General features: G+C 59.3%; 1 protein-coding gene across 3 annotated transcripts in view; it reads left to right on the top strand.

The window, feature by feature from the left end:
* CAPZB (capping actin protein of muscle Z-line subunit beta) overlaps positions 1 to 13682 on the top strand; it is a 134584-nt gene extending 120902 nt beyond the window's left edge. For 2 of the 3 annotated variants that reach the window (XM_042951042.1, XM_042951040.1), the window contains exons 7-10: positions 8430 to 8495; positions 9234 to 9310; positions 10599 to 10711; positions 13436 to 13519. In XM_042951042.1, the coding sequence (XP_042806976.1) occupies positions 8430 to 8495; positions 9234 to 9310; positions 10599 to 10701 (246 nt within the window). In that variant the 3' untranslated portion in view covers positions 10702 to 10711; positions 13436 to 13519. Of the gene's footprint in view, positions 1 to 8429; positions 8496 to 9233; positions 9311 to 10598; positions 10712 to 13435 lie in introns of all 3 variants that reach the window. The other variant, XM_042951041.1, reaches the window with a different exon arrangement.
* The last annotated feature ends 2578 nt before the right edge of the window (positions 13683 to 16260 follow it).

Below are 16260 nucleotides of genomic sequence, written 5' to 3'. Positions count from 1 at the left end.
CACGTCTGTGTACCTCCGGCCACGAACAGCCGCTGGCTCGGGCCATCTCTGCAAGCCCTCCTCGGCAGCCCGAGGGCGTCCGCCTTGCCGCCCACGGCCCACTCTCGGCCTCACGTCGGCAGCACCAAAGAGCTCTTCGGACACACAGAGATCTTCGGCCCTACCCGGACCCGCCACGTCGGGATCTGCGCTCAGCAGAATTTTCCAGGGAATCTGCGTGCACATGGACACTCGACAGTTCTGTCGTGGGTGAGGGTGGTGCCCCACGTCGCCAGCAAGCGGCGCTCTGGACACTGGCAGGGCGTCCTGTAGCTCAACTTGCTCGGACCCTGTCCACCTGGAGATGGCGTTAGATCCCAGCAGGTAGGGGCCCAGGCCGTCCCCGCAACAGGTATCTTCAGATGCCACTTGCAAGCCACCTGTGCTGGCTGACCAGCCACATGTCAGCAGTTTCCATAAACCCCTCCTTGGGTTCGATTAATCTGCTGGAGTGGCTCCCAGAACTCAGGAAACCCATTTACTCGTTCGAGCGCCGGTTTCCTACAGAGGATATTAGAGGATACAGATGGACGGCCGAATGAAGACAAAGCAGAGGGCGAGGTCTTAAACAAAGGGGCTTCTGTCTTCTGTCCTCGTGGAGCGTGAGCTTGGCGCCCGGCATGGCGGCACTTGGAAGCGTTCTGTTCCCCAACCTGGAAACTCTTTGGCTCTCCCTCCTTCGCCCCTGCCTGGAAATCGGGGGCACCGAAAGATCCCCTGGCAACCAGCCCCCATTTTGAGGTGCTTTCCAAAATCTCCTCCTTAACATAAGCCCATTTCACCTGTATGGCTCCCAAGTGATTTCAGACGCTGAGGACAGGAGACCAAAGACCATTACGACAAAAGACGGTCCCACTGTGGCTCAGGAAATTGCAAGGCTTTGGGAGCCACGAGCTGGGAGCCGTGGAGGAAGACCGGTGTGTATGAGAATTATATTTAGGTCACTGGAATGAAAGCATCGATTTCTCACAGAGCAGAATGTCGCATCTGCCACGTGCCTCTCACCCGCCTGCTGCTTAGGTGTCCTCAGCAGCCCGTGTCCCAGATGTCCCCTCCAGGTGTGTCTAGGTGACCTGGGAGCTGGAGGCTGGGAGTTGCTGCTTCCTGCAGAGCAGACTGGGCCGAACTGGCACCTCAGATGCCACTTGAAGCCTCTGCGTGTAGGACCGTCAGCCGCCCCACCTGGAAGAAAGGCCTTCACCTGGAGCTGGTGCAGGGCAGTGGGGTGTCTCTGTGTACAGGGCAGAGAAGGGGCGGGCGCCTGGGTGGCTCCGTCAAGTGTCCAACTCTTGATTTTGGCTCAGGTCATGATTCACGGTTCCTGGGATCGAACCCCGCGTGGGGCTCCGTGCTGAGTGCGGAGCCTGCTTAAGATTCTCTCTTTTCGCTCCCCCTCTGCCGCTCTCCCCCGCTTGCACGCACGCGCGTGCTCTCTCTCTTTCTCTCTCTCAATTAAAATTAAAAACAAAAAAACAAAAAAAACCATCCTGAGACGTCTTAGCAAAAAAAGGGGCGGGGTCGAAGAGAAAGGGCAGACCTGGTAACACCTGGGCTCCCTGGGCTCCCAGAAGTCCGTTGGCAGCAGTGTGGTGGTCTTGAGAACGCCCTCCGGAGGGAGCCCTCTTCCGTGCAGAGAACCTCGCCTCTGCCCCGGCCAGGAGTGCCCGAGGGTCCCTTTCGACAGCAAATGATTTTTTAATTTTTTTTTAAATAATTTTTTTAATGTTTGTTTTTGAGAGAGAGAAACAGAGTGTGAGTGGGGGAGGGACAGAGAGAGAGGGAGACACAGAGTCCGAAAACAGCTCCAGGCTCTGAGCTGTCAGCACAGAGCCCGGTGCGGGGCTCGACCTCACGGACCGTGAGATCATGACCTAAGCCGAACCAACTGAGTCATCCAGGTGCCCCGTAATGTTTTAACGTTAATAACTCCAATACTTTTAATAGCCGTATTTGATAGAAAAAATAGATTGCGGAAAAGATGAATTTAGTGACTCACGTAGGTTTGTGGGCTCATGGGCTCAGCAGAAAAGTGCGTACATGCATTTGAAAGAGGGCAGGGCGGACGTTTTGTCAACATGCCTGGGATGCGTCCCAGGGCCTTAGACCAACCCCCCCACCCCCGTGCTAAGCCTCCACTGACTGTGCCGAGTAAGAGGGGCCTGAAGCCACCGGGGATCTTGGGGGTCCCCGTCTCTGGCCCCTGGGCGGGGCTGTCCCCACTCATCTCAGACCCGAGGCCCATCATTTTGCGTGGAAACAGGCCCTTGTCCTCCAGGAACCCTTGGCGGGGAGGGCAGCTGAGCCCGGACGGCCAGCTGTACCGCAGCCTGCCTCCCCCTCCCCCTCCCCCTACCACCCGGGCGACGGTGGAAAATCCTAAATCCGTATCCGGAGACGGCTTCCTGCACCACTTACCGCTCCAAACTGTTTATAATTCCACTGGTTTACAGCGACCCGGACAAATATTTAATCCTCAGCCTTCCTGGTAGTTTCGGTCGGAGCCGCCAGCCCACGGCCAGGGCCTGGTTCCGGCTGGCCGCGAGCGGTGCCTGCTGCCAAGCCACACGGGCCTGATGAGTGGCTGTCCTCAGCCCGCCAACCGGGGCCGCAGGCCCGTTTGTGTCGCCTTGTGCCCTCGGCCTTTAATGAGGAGATTCGTGCTTCTGTCATCCTAACGGCCGGTCGCATAACTCATCCGAGGTGCGTTAAAGCTGGGGCTGGTTTCCAAGGTAAGTAACTGAGAGGAGGGGCAGGGCCTCGGCCAGGGAGACAGGTCTCGGCTAATGATGCGTGGCTTCCGAGCAAACGGGAAATGAGGGCTGCGGGTTTAGCTGTGTGTCCCAGATGAACCTCGGGAAAACGTCCGGTTGCCTTGGATCGGGAACCAAGGGGTTCCAGGAAAGCTGGTGATAAAGAGTGGGCGACGCATGGTGCTTTGGGGGGCTGCCCCCTTGATTCGATTGTAAGCGAGGTGGCGTTCCCCTCCCTGTTTGACCGACAGGAGGAGGAGACCGACGTTTGAACTGTTACGTAATGTCCTCGTGCTGATTTGTCTAGTAGGAGGCGGAGCCAGATTTGTCTGTCTAGAAAAAAAAAAAAGAGGGCTGCCTTGTACCACGCTGTACTTTCTGCTCTTAATCTGTCCTCTGGGCCCAGCAGCCAGGAGGTCATTCGATGAGCTGGTGTCAGCCCCGAGGCTGGTAGTAACAAAGAAGAACAAGGCAGGAGGGGCGGGGCGTGAGCGATGGGGTCAGGGGAGGCTTCCTCATTTGAGCTCCTCTACCAAGCCATGCCCGCAGTGACCAGACCCAGGCTTTCCCTCTGGACGCTAGGCCTCCCCGCGGCCACACACTCACCCCTGCCTCGTGTGTGTCTGGAAGGAAGGACCCGTGTCACCAGGCACCCACCCTACAAGCCATCCCAGCCAGTGGTCGGGAGCACTCCTCCACAGAGGCCCCCAGGGGTCCCTCCCCAGCTTTGGAGGCTTTGCCCCCAGTCCTCTTCTCAGTTCGGTGGCTGGGAGCGTAAGTGCAGGACTTGGAGAGCTTCCTTTTTTGTTTGTTTTTTTGACGTGTATTTTTGATAGAGGCAGAGCGTGAGTTGGGGAGGGGCAGAGAGAGAGGGAGACAAGAATCCAAAGCAGGCTCCAGGCTCCGAGCTGTCAGCACAGAGCCCGACGCGGGGCTCGAACTCACAAACTGGGAGATCAGGACCTGAGCTGAAGTCAGCTGCTTGACCGACTGAGCCGCCCAGGTGCCCCAGAATGGAGAGCTTTCTTTGAATCGTTGGTGAATTTAACAACGGCCGCCTTTCCCCCCTGCTCACAACACCCAGGCTGCAGAGGCGCTCCGGTGGGCTCAGACCGGGGGCGCACGAGCCTGCGCTCCCTCGGCGCCCTCTCCCGTCACCTCCCCTTTGGCCCTTCCTTGCCTCCATCCTCCCTCCGCCTAGCAAGGCCTCCTGGGGACAGGGGCTGGAAGGTGGAACAGGGGGAACAAGCGTCGGCTGGGGGGCTGGGGAGGAAGGGTGTGCAGCCGTGCTTGTGGGAGCTCCTCACAGCCAAATCGTAAGGTCCTTCCCGGGGCGGAGGGCGGAAGGTGCCCTCTGGCCGACTGCCACCTGGGCCCCAGGGGGAAGGCTGTGGAGCAAGTGAAAGACGTTGCAAGCCAAGTACCAACATGTTAGAAAGGAAGCTGCGTTGAGAGGTCACTTCTCCTGTGTGACAGCTGGAGACGTGGGCAAGAGGCAAGACCATAAATCTCTGGAAGGAGATCCAAGGTTTCCGATCCGGGGTGGGCGCAGATGTTCGTTTGATAGTTTTTTCAGATTCCAAACATTTAGAAACGAAGGTGGAATGTTGTGTCGAGTGGGGGGATCAGGCGGGTCCTTTGCAAGCTGAGCTCTGTCCCCACTCAGATGCAGGCGCCCTATGACTTGTCTTTAAGCCAGAAAACTCCAAGGCAGTCACCTGCCCTTGTGTCACGGCAGGGACATCCCCTTTGACTTGAGCTTGGCAGTTGGGCCAGGCGGTATGTTCTAGCAGGGGAACGAGGCCCGTGGCGTCTTCAGGAGGCGGGCGAGCACGGCCCGCAGCTCAGGGAGCACTCGCTTGCTTCTTTGTGCTCCGTGAGGTGGCCTGGATCAGCGCTGGGCGGGATCAGCTTCTAGGGACAGTCAGGCGGAGAGGAAGGGACTGGAGATCCGCAGGGGGCCCTGCGGGGGAGGGAGGTGGATGAGGTGGGGTACTGTTCGGAATTTCCGAGCCCCGGATTGTGGTTTGTCTTTGATTTTTCTGGGAAAGAATGTGCATGAAGTTGAGCCCACGGAGAGGTCTCATGGAAGAAAAACAAGCTTCAGGATTGTCCAGACCTGGGTCAGTCCTACCCTGCTCCCTTACCAGCTGTGTGATCAGGACAGTCCGCTCCCCTTCTCTGAGTCTCCGCGTTCTCACCGTTGAGCTAATAACACCTGTTTAGAAAAGCTGTTGTAGAGGAAAAATAAAAAACCATTTGGACACGTGGTCTGTGCTCAATAAATAATAGCTATTTCTGTTATTATTCAGAAATGCCTTGTACCACATACCCTATAAGCAGAGACTTTTCCGTCTTCTAGAATATATGCAGTTCTAGGCTCAATTAAAATTTCCCTAAACTGGGCACACCGAACCTTCCTGGAGAGGCTGTCTGACCACGTCTTCTGGCTTGACAGCGTGTTAAGTCCTGGCCTCCAGCCCAGCTCTTACCCAGAGCACAGCTCAGTCGGCAGGAGGACGTCTCTGGCTTCTGCCTGAGAGCCAGGACCGGAGGAGTCCCGGGAATGGAGCTGCCGTTCTGCCAGGCCCTGTCCTGGGCACGTAGTGGGCCCAGGTCGAGGCCTGGAAATGGAGGTATGGGCAGGCCAAGGCCCTCACCCCTTGGGCTCCAGAGCGGGACACGGAGCGGGGCTGGCTCCCTTCAGGGTCCCCCCCTCCAGGCTGCGCCTGTTGGAAAATGCCACATGGCCACGGGAGAGACTGGACTTGAGGAAGACGGCCTGCTCTCCGCGTACTTACCGTGTCCTTCCCGTCTCCAGGCCACAGCGGAGGAGAGGAGCTTGATGGGGACAAGCGGGCTGGGCTCTGACTTCAGACTTGGTTGGATCCACTTTGTGGAACATCTGTGCGGCCACAGCACATAAAAATGTTTTCCTCTGGCAGCCGCTTTTATAAGGATGTAATAATATATGCATTGCAAAAATCATTCTATTTTTGGTGGGTCAGCGTTTCCAGCAAGCTGACCCTGACCAGGTGTGGAGGGAGTCGGCAGGGGTGTGGGCAGGGGGGCTGTGGAAACACGTCTGTGTGCGCCAGGGCCCCTTGCCCGCACCCCCAGCCCATGTCTTCCTTCCCTTTTCCGGTCCCTGGTCCCTGCCAGGCTTTTCCTTGGGCTCGGATCCCCTGCCACAAGCTTAGGGATCCCTTGTGTCCTCCTGGGGAGTCAGTCTGCTCCTAGAGAAGACCAGGCCTCCTCACTCTCCCCCTACCCCCGGCCCCCACCCCAGACCTTTTGTACCTTTGGGCGACTGGTGTTTTCCTGCCCTTCCGTTCCCTTGAAGGTTGATCGGAAGCAGAGATGATACCCGAGAGGTTGGGCTGCTGATGTGCTTGTACTTAACCCTGGCGGCCCAAAGCCCTCTGCCAACAGTCCCAGCCTTACTTTGGGCTGTTGGCGCTCATTTAAGACGGGGCCCTCGGTGAGCTCAGCCTCGTCACTTCCCCGAGGTTGCCAGGAATTTAGCTCCCGCGGAGCTGGAGCTGGGGAAGGCGGCGAGAGACCGTGCTTTGTGGGAGGACAAAGGGTGTTTAGGAAACTTGACGTGGTGGGGAGTGGCTATCACTTCCGAGTTCAGGAGCGCTCTCACTTCTGTTTGGTGGGGGCCCCTGTGATCTCTGAGGCTCCAGGCTCCTCAGGGTCGCCAGTGCCAGGGGCAGGCCAGATACCCCATTCCTGCCCGTTTCTTGGGGCCAGGGTGTTGAGACCTTGCAAGCACCAGACCTCCAGCTTTGCCCACGGGTTTCTTAAAACCCAGCACCCTAAACTGAGTCCTGCCCTGCAGACGTGGCCGGGCCGGGCAGCCCGGAGGGAGAGGGGCCGACACCGCGCAGCTGGGCTGCCCCTGACCAGGCACCGGTAACGGTTCCTCTCTGTAGCTGAAGTTGCGTGGAAGCCCTTGTGGCAGCTACATCACGTTGTCCTCAAGCTTGAAATCCTCTCGAAACCACGCGTCTCTTCGCAGGACTTGGTTCCCATTCTGTACTTGGCGAGGTTCACGTTGGAGCCGGAGAATGTGGTTTGCGCTCACCCCAGCCAGCCGAGACCTGCCGTGACCCGGGCAGATGCCTTGACATCTTTGGGCTTCCGCTTCCTTGGGTTGCAGACAGAGTTCTCTTACAGGGACTGAGCGGAGTAGATGACCCTGCACTTGGCAGCTGTCGTGTCCCCGTACCAGCCCACGTCCCTGGGTTCTGATCATTCGGACCCTCGATGCTGTCACCAGGGCTGGTGTGCATCAGTGTTGAATCTCCAACTCATATCTTCCTTTTTGGTGAAAGTAGTGTCAGTCTCCGCCCTCCCCCGGTGTCCTGGAAGCTGTGCTGTGACTTTTCAGGGATGGCTGGTCCACAGAATCGGACCTGTCTGACCCTGGAAGCCTGATCATTTAAAGCAACCTGGGTCCCTCGTACCATCTGCTCGCTTCACCTGGCTCCTAACGGGGTCTCTTCTACTGTTTCTGGCATGAAAACCATTCTCTCTGAGAAGAAAGTCAAAATAGGTGTGGGAAGCAGCAGAGACCTTTGACCTCTGAGCACACTGCCGCCCTGCCCTCCCCAGGCATCCGCCCTGCTCTCCTGCCTCTGAAGCCCATTCACCTTCCCACTCCCCCTGGGCTTTCTTGTCTGAATTCATTCTGAGCTCTGGCTGTCTTGGTACTCCTGTCCTTATCTTTTCATCCTGTCTCGGGGGGACCTGTTTCACCCAACAGTGAGCAGGGCCGCTAGGAGTCTGTCCACTCCGTAACTCACCACCGTCCTAGGCCCCCTGTGAGGTGTAGACGGGAAGGCTCTCCTTAAGGAATCCACGGTCTTGGAAGGGAACTCTGCCTTGCACAGACGGAGGGGTAGGGGGTCCACACCTCGTGCCTAAGTGTGCAGGTCAGGAATCATCTGTCATCCCCTCCCCTGCTTTCTTTTACTACTTTCAGTAAAACTTTGTCAGGACTTTAATAGTTAGGATCATTGGACCAGAACTGACCCCGCCCAAGACCCGACTGCTGGGTCCCACCTCCTCCAAAATCCTACTTGGTTGCTGTCCAGGAATCTGGGTTCAGATCCTCTTGCTCAAACTGCCCCCAGCCACGTGACCAGCCCCGCAGGCTGTGCACTAAGAAGTGTCTGGGCCACGACCTGACACTACCTGTGTCACCTTGGGCGAGGCTCCTCAGTCCCCGGTCTCTCGAGGCTGCTGGCCCCTCCCTCCGAAGTTGCTGTCACAGGGCAGTGGAGGCTCTTGTGCAGTATGAGGGGACCCACAGCCTGAGCCAGTGTCTGGCCAGGGCCATCCCCTCTGCCCTCCCTGCTGCGGCCTGGGGGCTGGGAGGGGGGTGCTCCGGAAGGCCGCCCCGCTGGGAACGGGGCCTCTGGGCCTCTGCTGGCTGAGCTGTTTATGACTCAAAGCCCAAGTCCCCGGTGCTTGGGTTCCGCGCTGGACAAGTGGCCTTGTACCACCTGCAGCTGACTCTCCAGCTACCGGCGGGAGCGACGGGCTGTGCGCAAAGCACAGGGCTGGCCTGTGCTGTCGGCAGAGGCTGCCGTGCGCGGCTCTGACGTGGAGGGACGTTCTTCTCTCTTGCAGATGGAGAAGGATGAGACCGTGAGCGACTGCTCCCCACACATAGCCAATATAGGGCGCCTGGTAGAGGTGAGTGGGGCTCTGGGTCACGCCCCAGCGCCAGACATCCTGCCCCCAGGGGTGTGTGCGGGCCTGCGGGCCTCCTCCCCGGTGCGCAGCGCCTTAGCGGCCAGCAGCGTGTTTCTGTTTTGGCCCTTTTGCCCTGGGCTCGTGTGTTCCGAGCCTCCTGATGGGAATGCACGCAGGGCTCAGCTCCCGGGGCACCCCCTCTGTGCCCCCCAGCGCGTGCTCCCAGGAGGCTGCGCAGGAAGCCTCGGTCCTGCTCCCCCGGCCCGCTGGGTGCCAGGAGAGACCTGAGCTCAGAGAGGAAGTGTCCCTACAAGGTCACGGGCTCAGGAGGAACTTCAGGAGGCCCTCCGGCCGCAGCTGCTTCTGCCTTCCCTTCCCCACGCTCTTTGGAGGAAAGGGTGCTCTCCGGCTTCACACAGTTGTTCCTGAAGTTGGTGGGGGGCCTGAGAGGTGGTGATGTGGTTTAGACCTGCTCCTGTCGTGGTCAGCGGTGGCCACCAGTCCCTGAGTATCGGCTTCCTGGTGTCTGAAGCCTGGGAAGGGCTCAGAGCACAAATGATAGGCGGGGTCTTGGCCCCGAGGGGGCGTGGGGGTGGCCGGCTCACTGGGCTTTGGTGCGGTCTCACGCCTCCCCCCTGTGGCCACTGCGGGGACTGCAGGGGTGAGCCGGTGGAACCGGGAGGGTGTGGGCCTCAGGACTCCTGTTTGCCATCCTGTCTGACTGACCTCCCTTCCCAGGACATGGAAAATAAAATCAGAAGTACGCTGAATGAGATCTACTTTGGGAAAACGAAGGACATCGTCAATGGGCTGAGGTAATGTACCCCCAAAACATAAGCTTTGGAACCAAAAGACGAGGATTTGAATCCTAGGTGTGCTGCATAACACTTCTCTGTCACTGGGCCTCAGTTTCCTCATTTGTAACACCTGCTGAAGTACCCACGTCATGGGATCGTTAGTGCAGATTTTGAAAGGTCAGACCCCTCACGCACAGTTTGTATTCTCAGTAGACGCCGGTTCCTTCCCTGCTGTTTTTGTTGTCTTGGGACATTCACCTGGACAGGCGTTGGTGCCCTCGTCCCTGAAGTCCCCTCCTCTCGGTCCCCCGCCTCATCAGTTCCATCTCAGGAATCTGCCCGGACCTCACAACATGCGAGGGAGTGCAGCCCATTGGGCTCTGGGTTCCCTGGCTACTCCAGCGTCCTCCAGGGCTCTGCTGGCTACGGCCATGGTCCTGAGCCGCCCCTCCCCACCCATCTTCTGTCCTTGGTTCTGCAGCCTGGGCCCAAATGAAGGCTGGGAGGGACTCTCTGGGTCTCCAGAGGCCCACTGGGGGGCAGGTGGGGCGGCTGTGGAGTGAGCACTGGCCTTGAAATCAGAGAGCTGAGAGCCCGTGTAAGTGCTGCCCACCCGAGCTGTGTGACCTTTGGCCGGTGGCTCCTCTACTTGGCCCTCGTCCCGTCAGGGAGGCAGGCCTGCCGCAGGGGTCAGATGCGATGGAGCCCGCCTGGCCACCGTGTGAGGCCCGGGTCTGGTGCCCTGCCCTCAGCCTCCAGCCCTCTGATCCCCGCTCCATGTGTGAGTCTCTCCTTTGGGGCCAAATCAGAGCCAGGAAGCCGCTCCTGGGGCCACGCTGACTTGTGAATTCACCCAGGAGACAGATTTCTAGTCTCCTCCTCCAACAGTTTAAAGTAGCGAGGCGCCCCCACCGGGTCTCCCATCTTCCCATCTGCCACCCGCCTCTGGGGAACACGATCTGGCCCCCGGTGGGTCGTACTCCCCGACTCCGGCAACACTGCTGTCCCCTGGTCACCCCGGGGCCAGAGCGTCATCCTCAGCAGACACACTCCCCTCCCCGCCCAGCCTGGCCAGCGGCAGGAGAACGAGAAGAGGGACCCAGAGAGCCTGCGGGCGGGTGGTCGAGACCGCCCCCAGCATCGAGCTCTGCGGCCACCCCTTCGGGCCGGAGTGCGGGGGCCGGGACGACACTGCCCTGTCTTCGACCTCGCGGGTCCCTGCGTGCCCGGTGCGCGCCTGCCCGGTACTCCCAGGTGTGTGCCGCCCTCGCCTCCCGCCGCGCTCATCTGTGACCACTCTCTGTAGATCTGTTGACGTAATCCCCGACCACCCCAAGTTTCAGCAGCTGCAGAGGGAGCTTTCCCAAGTGCTGACCCAGCGCCAGATCCACATCCAGCCTGATAACTAAGCCGACGCAGGTACCCTGCCTGAGAGGCGTGCGCACCCTCCCCACTAAACAGGACTCACCAGCCCGCCACCACCCCCAGGACCAGCTGTCGCTGCGCGCGGTCCTTTAAACACCACTAACCCCCGTGTCGGCTCACGGCTGTGAGCGGCCACGTTAACGTGTAGACTCGGCCCTACGTAACACGGACCCGTATCACGCGTGTGCTGTGTGTGTCTCGCACGCCGGGCAGGGCTGGGTGTGGGGCAGAGAGGGGGTTTGGCCCTGGAAGAAGCCCCCGTCTGGGGATGAACTCTGCCTCTCCAGCAGAAGCCGCTTGTCTGCACCGCTCTCGTGGGCCACGGGGCGGGGGTCTGTGCACTGCCTTCCGCTCGGCCACTCGGGGCGGCCCGAGCCCGCTGCGTGTGCTGTTATGTGCGGCCAGGGTCTCGGACTTTCCCGCCAAGCGTCGCAGAGGCCAAGTGAGCCTCCTCAGTGGGAAAGTGACTGTTCGGGGCTGTGAGTTGAGAGGGCTGTGTCGCCCCAAACCTGAGGATAGAGCCCGGAGCGGAGGCCGAAACCCCCCTGGCCAGGCTTGGTGCGCCCCCAGACCGGTGGCTGCTGGAGCTTCTGCCCCTAACGAGCTGCGGCCTTCCTCTTAAACGCCTTGTGCTGACGGCAAGGAAATGGCCTTGCTTGTGGACCATAACCGAGAACCAGAGCTTGAGCTTGTGGCAGATACAGGTGTATGGAAGCAGTCGGTGTCCCGGGAGAGGAGGGAAGCGTGGGGCAGGGCCGCAGGGCCCGGGGACTGGCCACCGGGAACCCGACCCAGCAGAGGTTCGGCGGGATGGCCGGGCCGGGCCGTTTGTGTTACCAGGCGGCGCTGCTGGTCGGTCTGGGCTCCGTGCCACCGTCAGGCCTCACGCTGGGACCGCCCCGCTCCCATCCCGAGAGAGCCTCCTTTTTACGGTGGGCCACCATTGTGCGGTTTTCTTGGCAGCCCCTAGAATCTGCCAGATCCCTGTCCGTGGTCAGTCCCATGGCCACCCGCTGGAGGCTTTCCGGCATGGAAACCCTCTGCAGCAGCGGGCAGCCTGGCGCTCTGTCCGTCCCACGTCCCTCTGTCCGTGCCGAGTTAGCACTTGCTCCGGGCATGAGTTTGACGTTGCTTGGCACTGACCCTCCCAAGCTGTGTTCCCGTGTCCTGCTCCTTAGAGCCTCCGGCCATTCCGCGCCCAGTGTCTTGTCTCTGACCTCTCACTCTGGTTCTAACTCGGGGACTCTCCGCTTCGTTGGGGGGTGGGGGTGAGGCCTGGTGCGCTCAGCCCGTCCTTCCCAGAAGAGCCAGCACCCTCGCAGGCCAAGGAGCCGTGTGAGCCGCCGCCACTTCCTGCCGGGAGCTTTTCCAGAAGCACGTGGCGGACTGACTAAGAATTGGAGCCAAGGCCACCACGGCTGGTGTCTGACCCTTCCTTGGGCCACCGCAGAGCCAGGACAGTCCAGGGCAAATATTTGTTTAGAGACGCTCAGCCAGACGTGTCGGCATTTCGTGAGAGCGTTTTATTGTCTTCCGTGTCACCCGTGTACCATTTGGAGGCCGCGTCCCACGATTTTTCGGGGCTTCGGTAGACAGAACTCAACTGGGGATGCTCTCGTTTCTCCTGGGTCCTGCTTCATTTTACTTTTGGAATCTGGGGATTTTTTGACTCCTCCTTCCCATCCTCTCTCACGGCTGATGCACACGGAGCTTGAGACGCCCGTGGGCGTGGCGTCCACCGCCTTCCTGCCGGGCAGCCGTCACTCCTTTCTTTCCACTGCTCTGAAACGGTTGGAAAGTTTACACAGTTTAAGAAGTCCTTGGCCGGTCGACACGTTGAGTCCGTTTGACAGAGTGACCGTTCAGGCCGTTGGCAGGGGGCGTTTCCCTGAGCCTCAGTTTCCTCTTCTGTGCCTGGGAACCCCGGTGGGACTCCTCCGGGATGCCGTGAGAGGGAAGCGAGAGGTGTGTGGGAAGCACTTCGTAAACCGCACAGCCTCTGCGAGGGTCAGTGGCTGTTCGCTTTGGCGAATGAGGAGCGTTAACGCCGGCGCGTGGGGCACTCACGTCAGCATGTGTCCACAGATCAGGATTTGCCAGCAGGGACCCGGGGCCTCTTAGCTCAGTCCCGTCCTGCCTCCTGACGTCCAGGCCGAGGGATTTTCTCGGCCACGCTCACCGCTGACGGCTGAGAGCACCTGCCCTTCCGGCGCCACCCTGGACGTGAACCCGTTCTGCTCAGATGGCCAGGGCTTTTAAACGTTCGCTGAGTGGGGTTCCTCTGCACCCTGCACTTGGGGGGCGGGCAGCGGGCTGCCTTTGCTCGGCAAGGGTGCAGTGAAGGGGCAGCTGATAGCAGGGTCCCTGCGACCCAGAGTCCGTGCCCCTCTGCACACACCCCCCCCCCCCCCCCCCCGCCCCGGCCGAGTCCGCAGCTGGTCAGAAGCACAGAGGGTCTTTGCTGCCTTGTGCATAGAAGCCCAGAAGCCACCTTCTGGTTCAGGCCGACCTCGGGCCCTGAAGTGGATTGGGGTTCTGGTGGCTCCGGCCGGGCCCCCCAGCCTGGCGCAGAGGTGGGTGCCCGTCCAGGCGGGCCGCGCGCTTCCCCTGCAAAGGAAGCCCGCCTGGCAAAGGGCCAAGGGCTCGGGCCTCGGGCGCCGTGCTCGAGGCGGCCCCCTGCCCGTCACACGGGCTGATCAACTCTCTTCCCTCCGGCAGGTCTGTGCAGACTTTCGCAGACAAATCAAAGCAAGAAGCTCTTAAGAACGACCTGGTGGAGGCCTTGAAGAGAAAGCAGCAGTGTTAAAGCCCTGCTCCACGCTAACTGGACACGCCATGCGCTCGTTAGACCCCTTTCTTAGAAAACTCGTCTTCTGCTCCCCTCCCTCGCCCCTCGCCTCCCCCCCCAGGTCACGGAACAACGGCATCACCATCTCTCCCTGAGAATAAAGCCCAGTAAACACCCTCCTGTCTCTGAGGCCTCCTTCCCACCACGTTTTGCCATCAAAACTCTCCGTATTTCCACAGAGACCGTGTGTTTTTTGTTTGCCCCGGCCCCCTGTCTGCCTCCCTCCCCCCATTTATAGGCATAAAATACAGTCTGTCTGCCTCCCCTTCCCTCCCACCTTTTTGTTACATCGGTGTAAAAAATGTAAAACAAAAAATTTTATGAACTAACTGTGGTGTGTGAAAGAGAGAAGAAAAACTGGAAATCTGAGTCCACGTGTGTTTGGGAGTTGCTTGGGGTTGGGGCTTGGGGGGACAGGGGACAGCTCTGGGAGAAAGCGGGTGGCCCTCGGCGATGTCCTGCACAGACTGGCCCCTGTCCCACGAGACCACGTGGCAGGGGTGCGGGGGTGGGGCCTGCTGACGGGCTGCTCTGGCCAGGTGCTTTTCTGTCAATTTTTATGGAATGCAAAAGGAGTTTTTGTTTTATTTTGTTTTTTTGTAAAGCTTAAAAAAAAAATCTACATCTTATACTTGAGCTTCCATACTTAAAAAAAAAAAAAAAAGAACAAAAAAAAATGAATAAAAAGAAACTGGGACGCAGTCAGCACTGGCCTCGTGTTCTTTCTCGCCGGCCTCGCTTTCCAGGCACGTGTGGCCTTGGCCGTGAGGGCTGGCCCCCACCGGGGTGGCGAGTCGGACAGAAGACGGGTGGGAGCCGCGCGGTGGGCGAGAAGGGGGGTCCTTGCGGAGCCCGGAGCTGCTGCTCGGCTCCCCGGCCCCACCCGCCCCGGAAGAGGGGGGCCCCCACCTCGTCATTCTGTCACTCTGGGTGCGGCCTCCCTGCGCCGTCCCCTCTGCTCCTCCCCCTTTCATCTCCGCAAATACCCACCGTAAGCGGGACGCTTCACAACCCTTCCGGACGGACCCTGCTGTCCCGGCTGACACCAGGCGGCCACATGGCCGGTCAGCAGGGCCCACACCCTGGCTCCCGGGTGAAGCCTGCACCTGTTCAGTGGCCCCGGGGAAGGGTGGTGGCCTCGAGAGAGCGAGAGCTCAGATGGGCAAGCAGGGCTGTGTCTCCGGGGTCCCTTCACGCCCTCGCTGTGACCTTGACAAGTCAGTCTCTCGCTGTCCTCCTGGGGCCCCGGATTCCAAGACTCCGAACCGTCTCCTTCGTTCTCCTCATGGACTAAGCAGCCACCGTGTGGACCCCTCTGCCGCCACGGGGGAAGCAGGCAGTGTGGACTGGGCCTCGGCCCCTCTTCTCTTTGGTGCCATCCCCTCCGTGCAGCCTGGGTGCCCTGCAGTCACGGGGGGCCGCCACCCCCACCTGCACGACCCATGCCGAGCCAGGTGAGAAGTTCTCCCTCGAGAGACTCTGATAGCAAAGAGTCAGGACGGCGTCATCCCACCGGGAAGGGGTCCTGCCCCTGAGGCTCCGGAGCCGGCTTGGCCTCGGTCTTTGGAGATGCCGCCGGCTCGCCTTTCCCTTCCCTCCTGTGAGCTCCCCGCAGCCTGCCTCCAGCGTCTAGTGTTGCTCCCGGAACCCGGCAGACCCCGAGGAGGCCGGAGGAAATGCCCCCCGGGGGAGGGCACTGCCACCGAACCCCCACCACAGGCCCGAGGGGCCACCGTCTACTCCCGCTTAACGGTAAGCAGGGGGCCGGGGCGCGCGCCCCCGCCTGCCCGTTTTGGAGGATCTTTTTCTCCTGTTCTCTCAGTGATGAAGCCTCTAAAGAAAAATCTGCAAAATTTTTAATTATTTTTTTTAAGTTTTTCCTTTTTTTTTTTAAAGTCTATTTATTTTGAGTGAGAGCGCACGCACGAGCGAGCAGGGGGACGGACTCACGGGACTCGAGCTCACGAAGCGTGAAATCATGACCTGAGCCGAAATCAAGAATTCGATGCTTACCCCACTGAGCCACCCGGGTGCCCTGGGGCTTTCGACTTTAAAAGCTCAACTAATGCTTCCTAGAATGAATAGACTATCATACTCGTATAGGTCTTTGACTGGCCTAGTGAATGCAATCCTTCAGTTCCTGGTGAATATTAGGCATTTGGGTTACCTTGTAATGGTTACAAATGAGGAGAAATGTTGCAAGATGTAATGTATTCTCATACCCATAACTTCCCAAATTTAGTAATAGCTAATTTGGTCTTTTTTCAAGCAGTTTTATTGAGATAGAACTCACACACCATACACTTCCCCCATGTCGAGTGCACAAATTCAGTAGTTCTGTGATCGGCGGTTACGTGCCTGTCTCCTTCACCAGACTGAGGGCTTCTTGAGGGACAGTGTTTAAGGCATTCACTTCACTCATTCATTCATGGAAACATTTACTGAGCACCTACTGTGGAAGGGGGACACGATGGTGGGATACACAGTCTGCCCATACTGTGGTGGGGGTGGGCAAGTGTTTTGGTTTTTTTTAATGTTTATTTTTGATAAGAGAGACAGAGCATGAGCGGGGGAGGGGCAGAGCGGGAGGGAGACCCAGAATCTGAAGCAGGCTCCAGGCTCTGAGCTGTCAGCACGGGCTCGAACTCACGAACTGCAAGATCATGACCTGAGCCGAAGTCGGACGCTTAGTTAA

This window comes from Panthera leo, chromosome C1 (genome assembly GCF_018350215.1).
Source record: "Panthera leo isolate Ple1 chromosome C1, P.leo_Ple1_pat1.1, whole genome shotgun sequence".
Classification (NCBI taxonomy): Eukaryota; Metazoa; Chordata; class Mammalia; order Carnivora; family Felidae; genus Panthera; species Panthera leo.
Note: the sequence above shows the minus strand (reverse complement) of the source record. Positions and strands in the feature narration are given on the sequence as shown.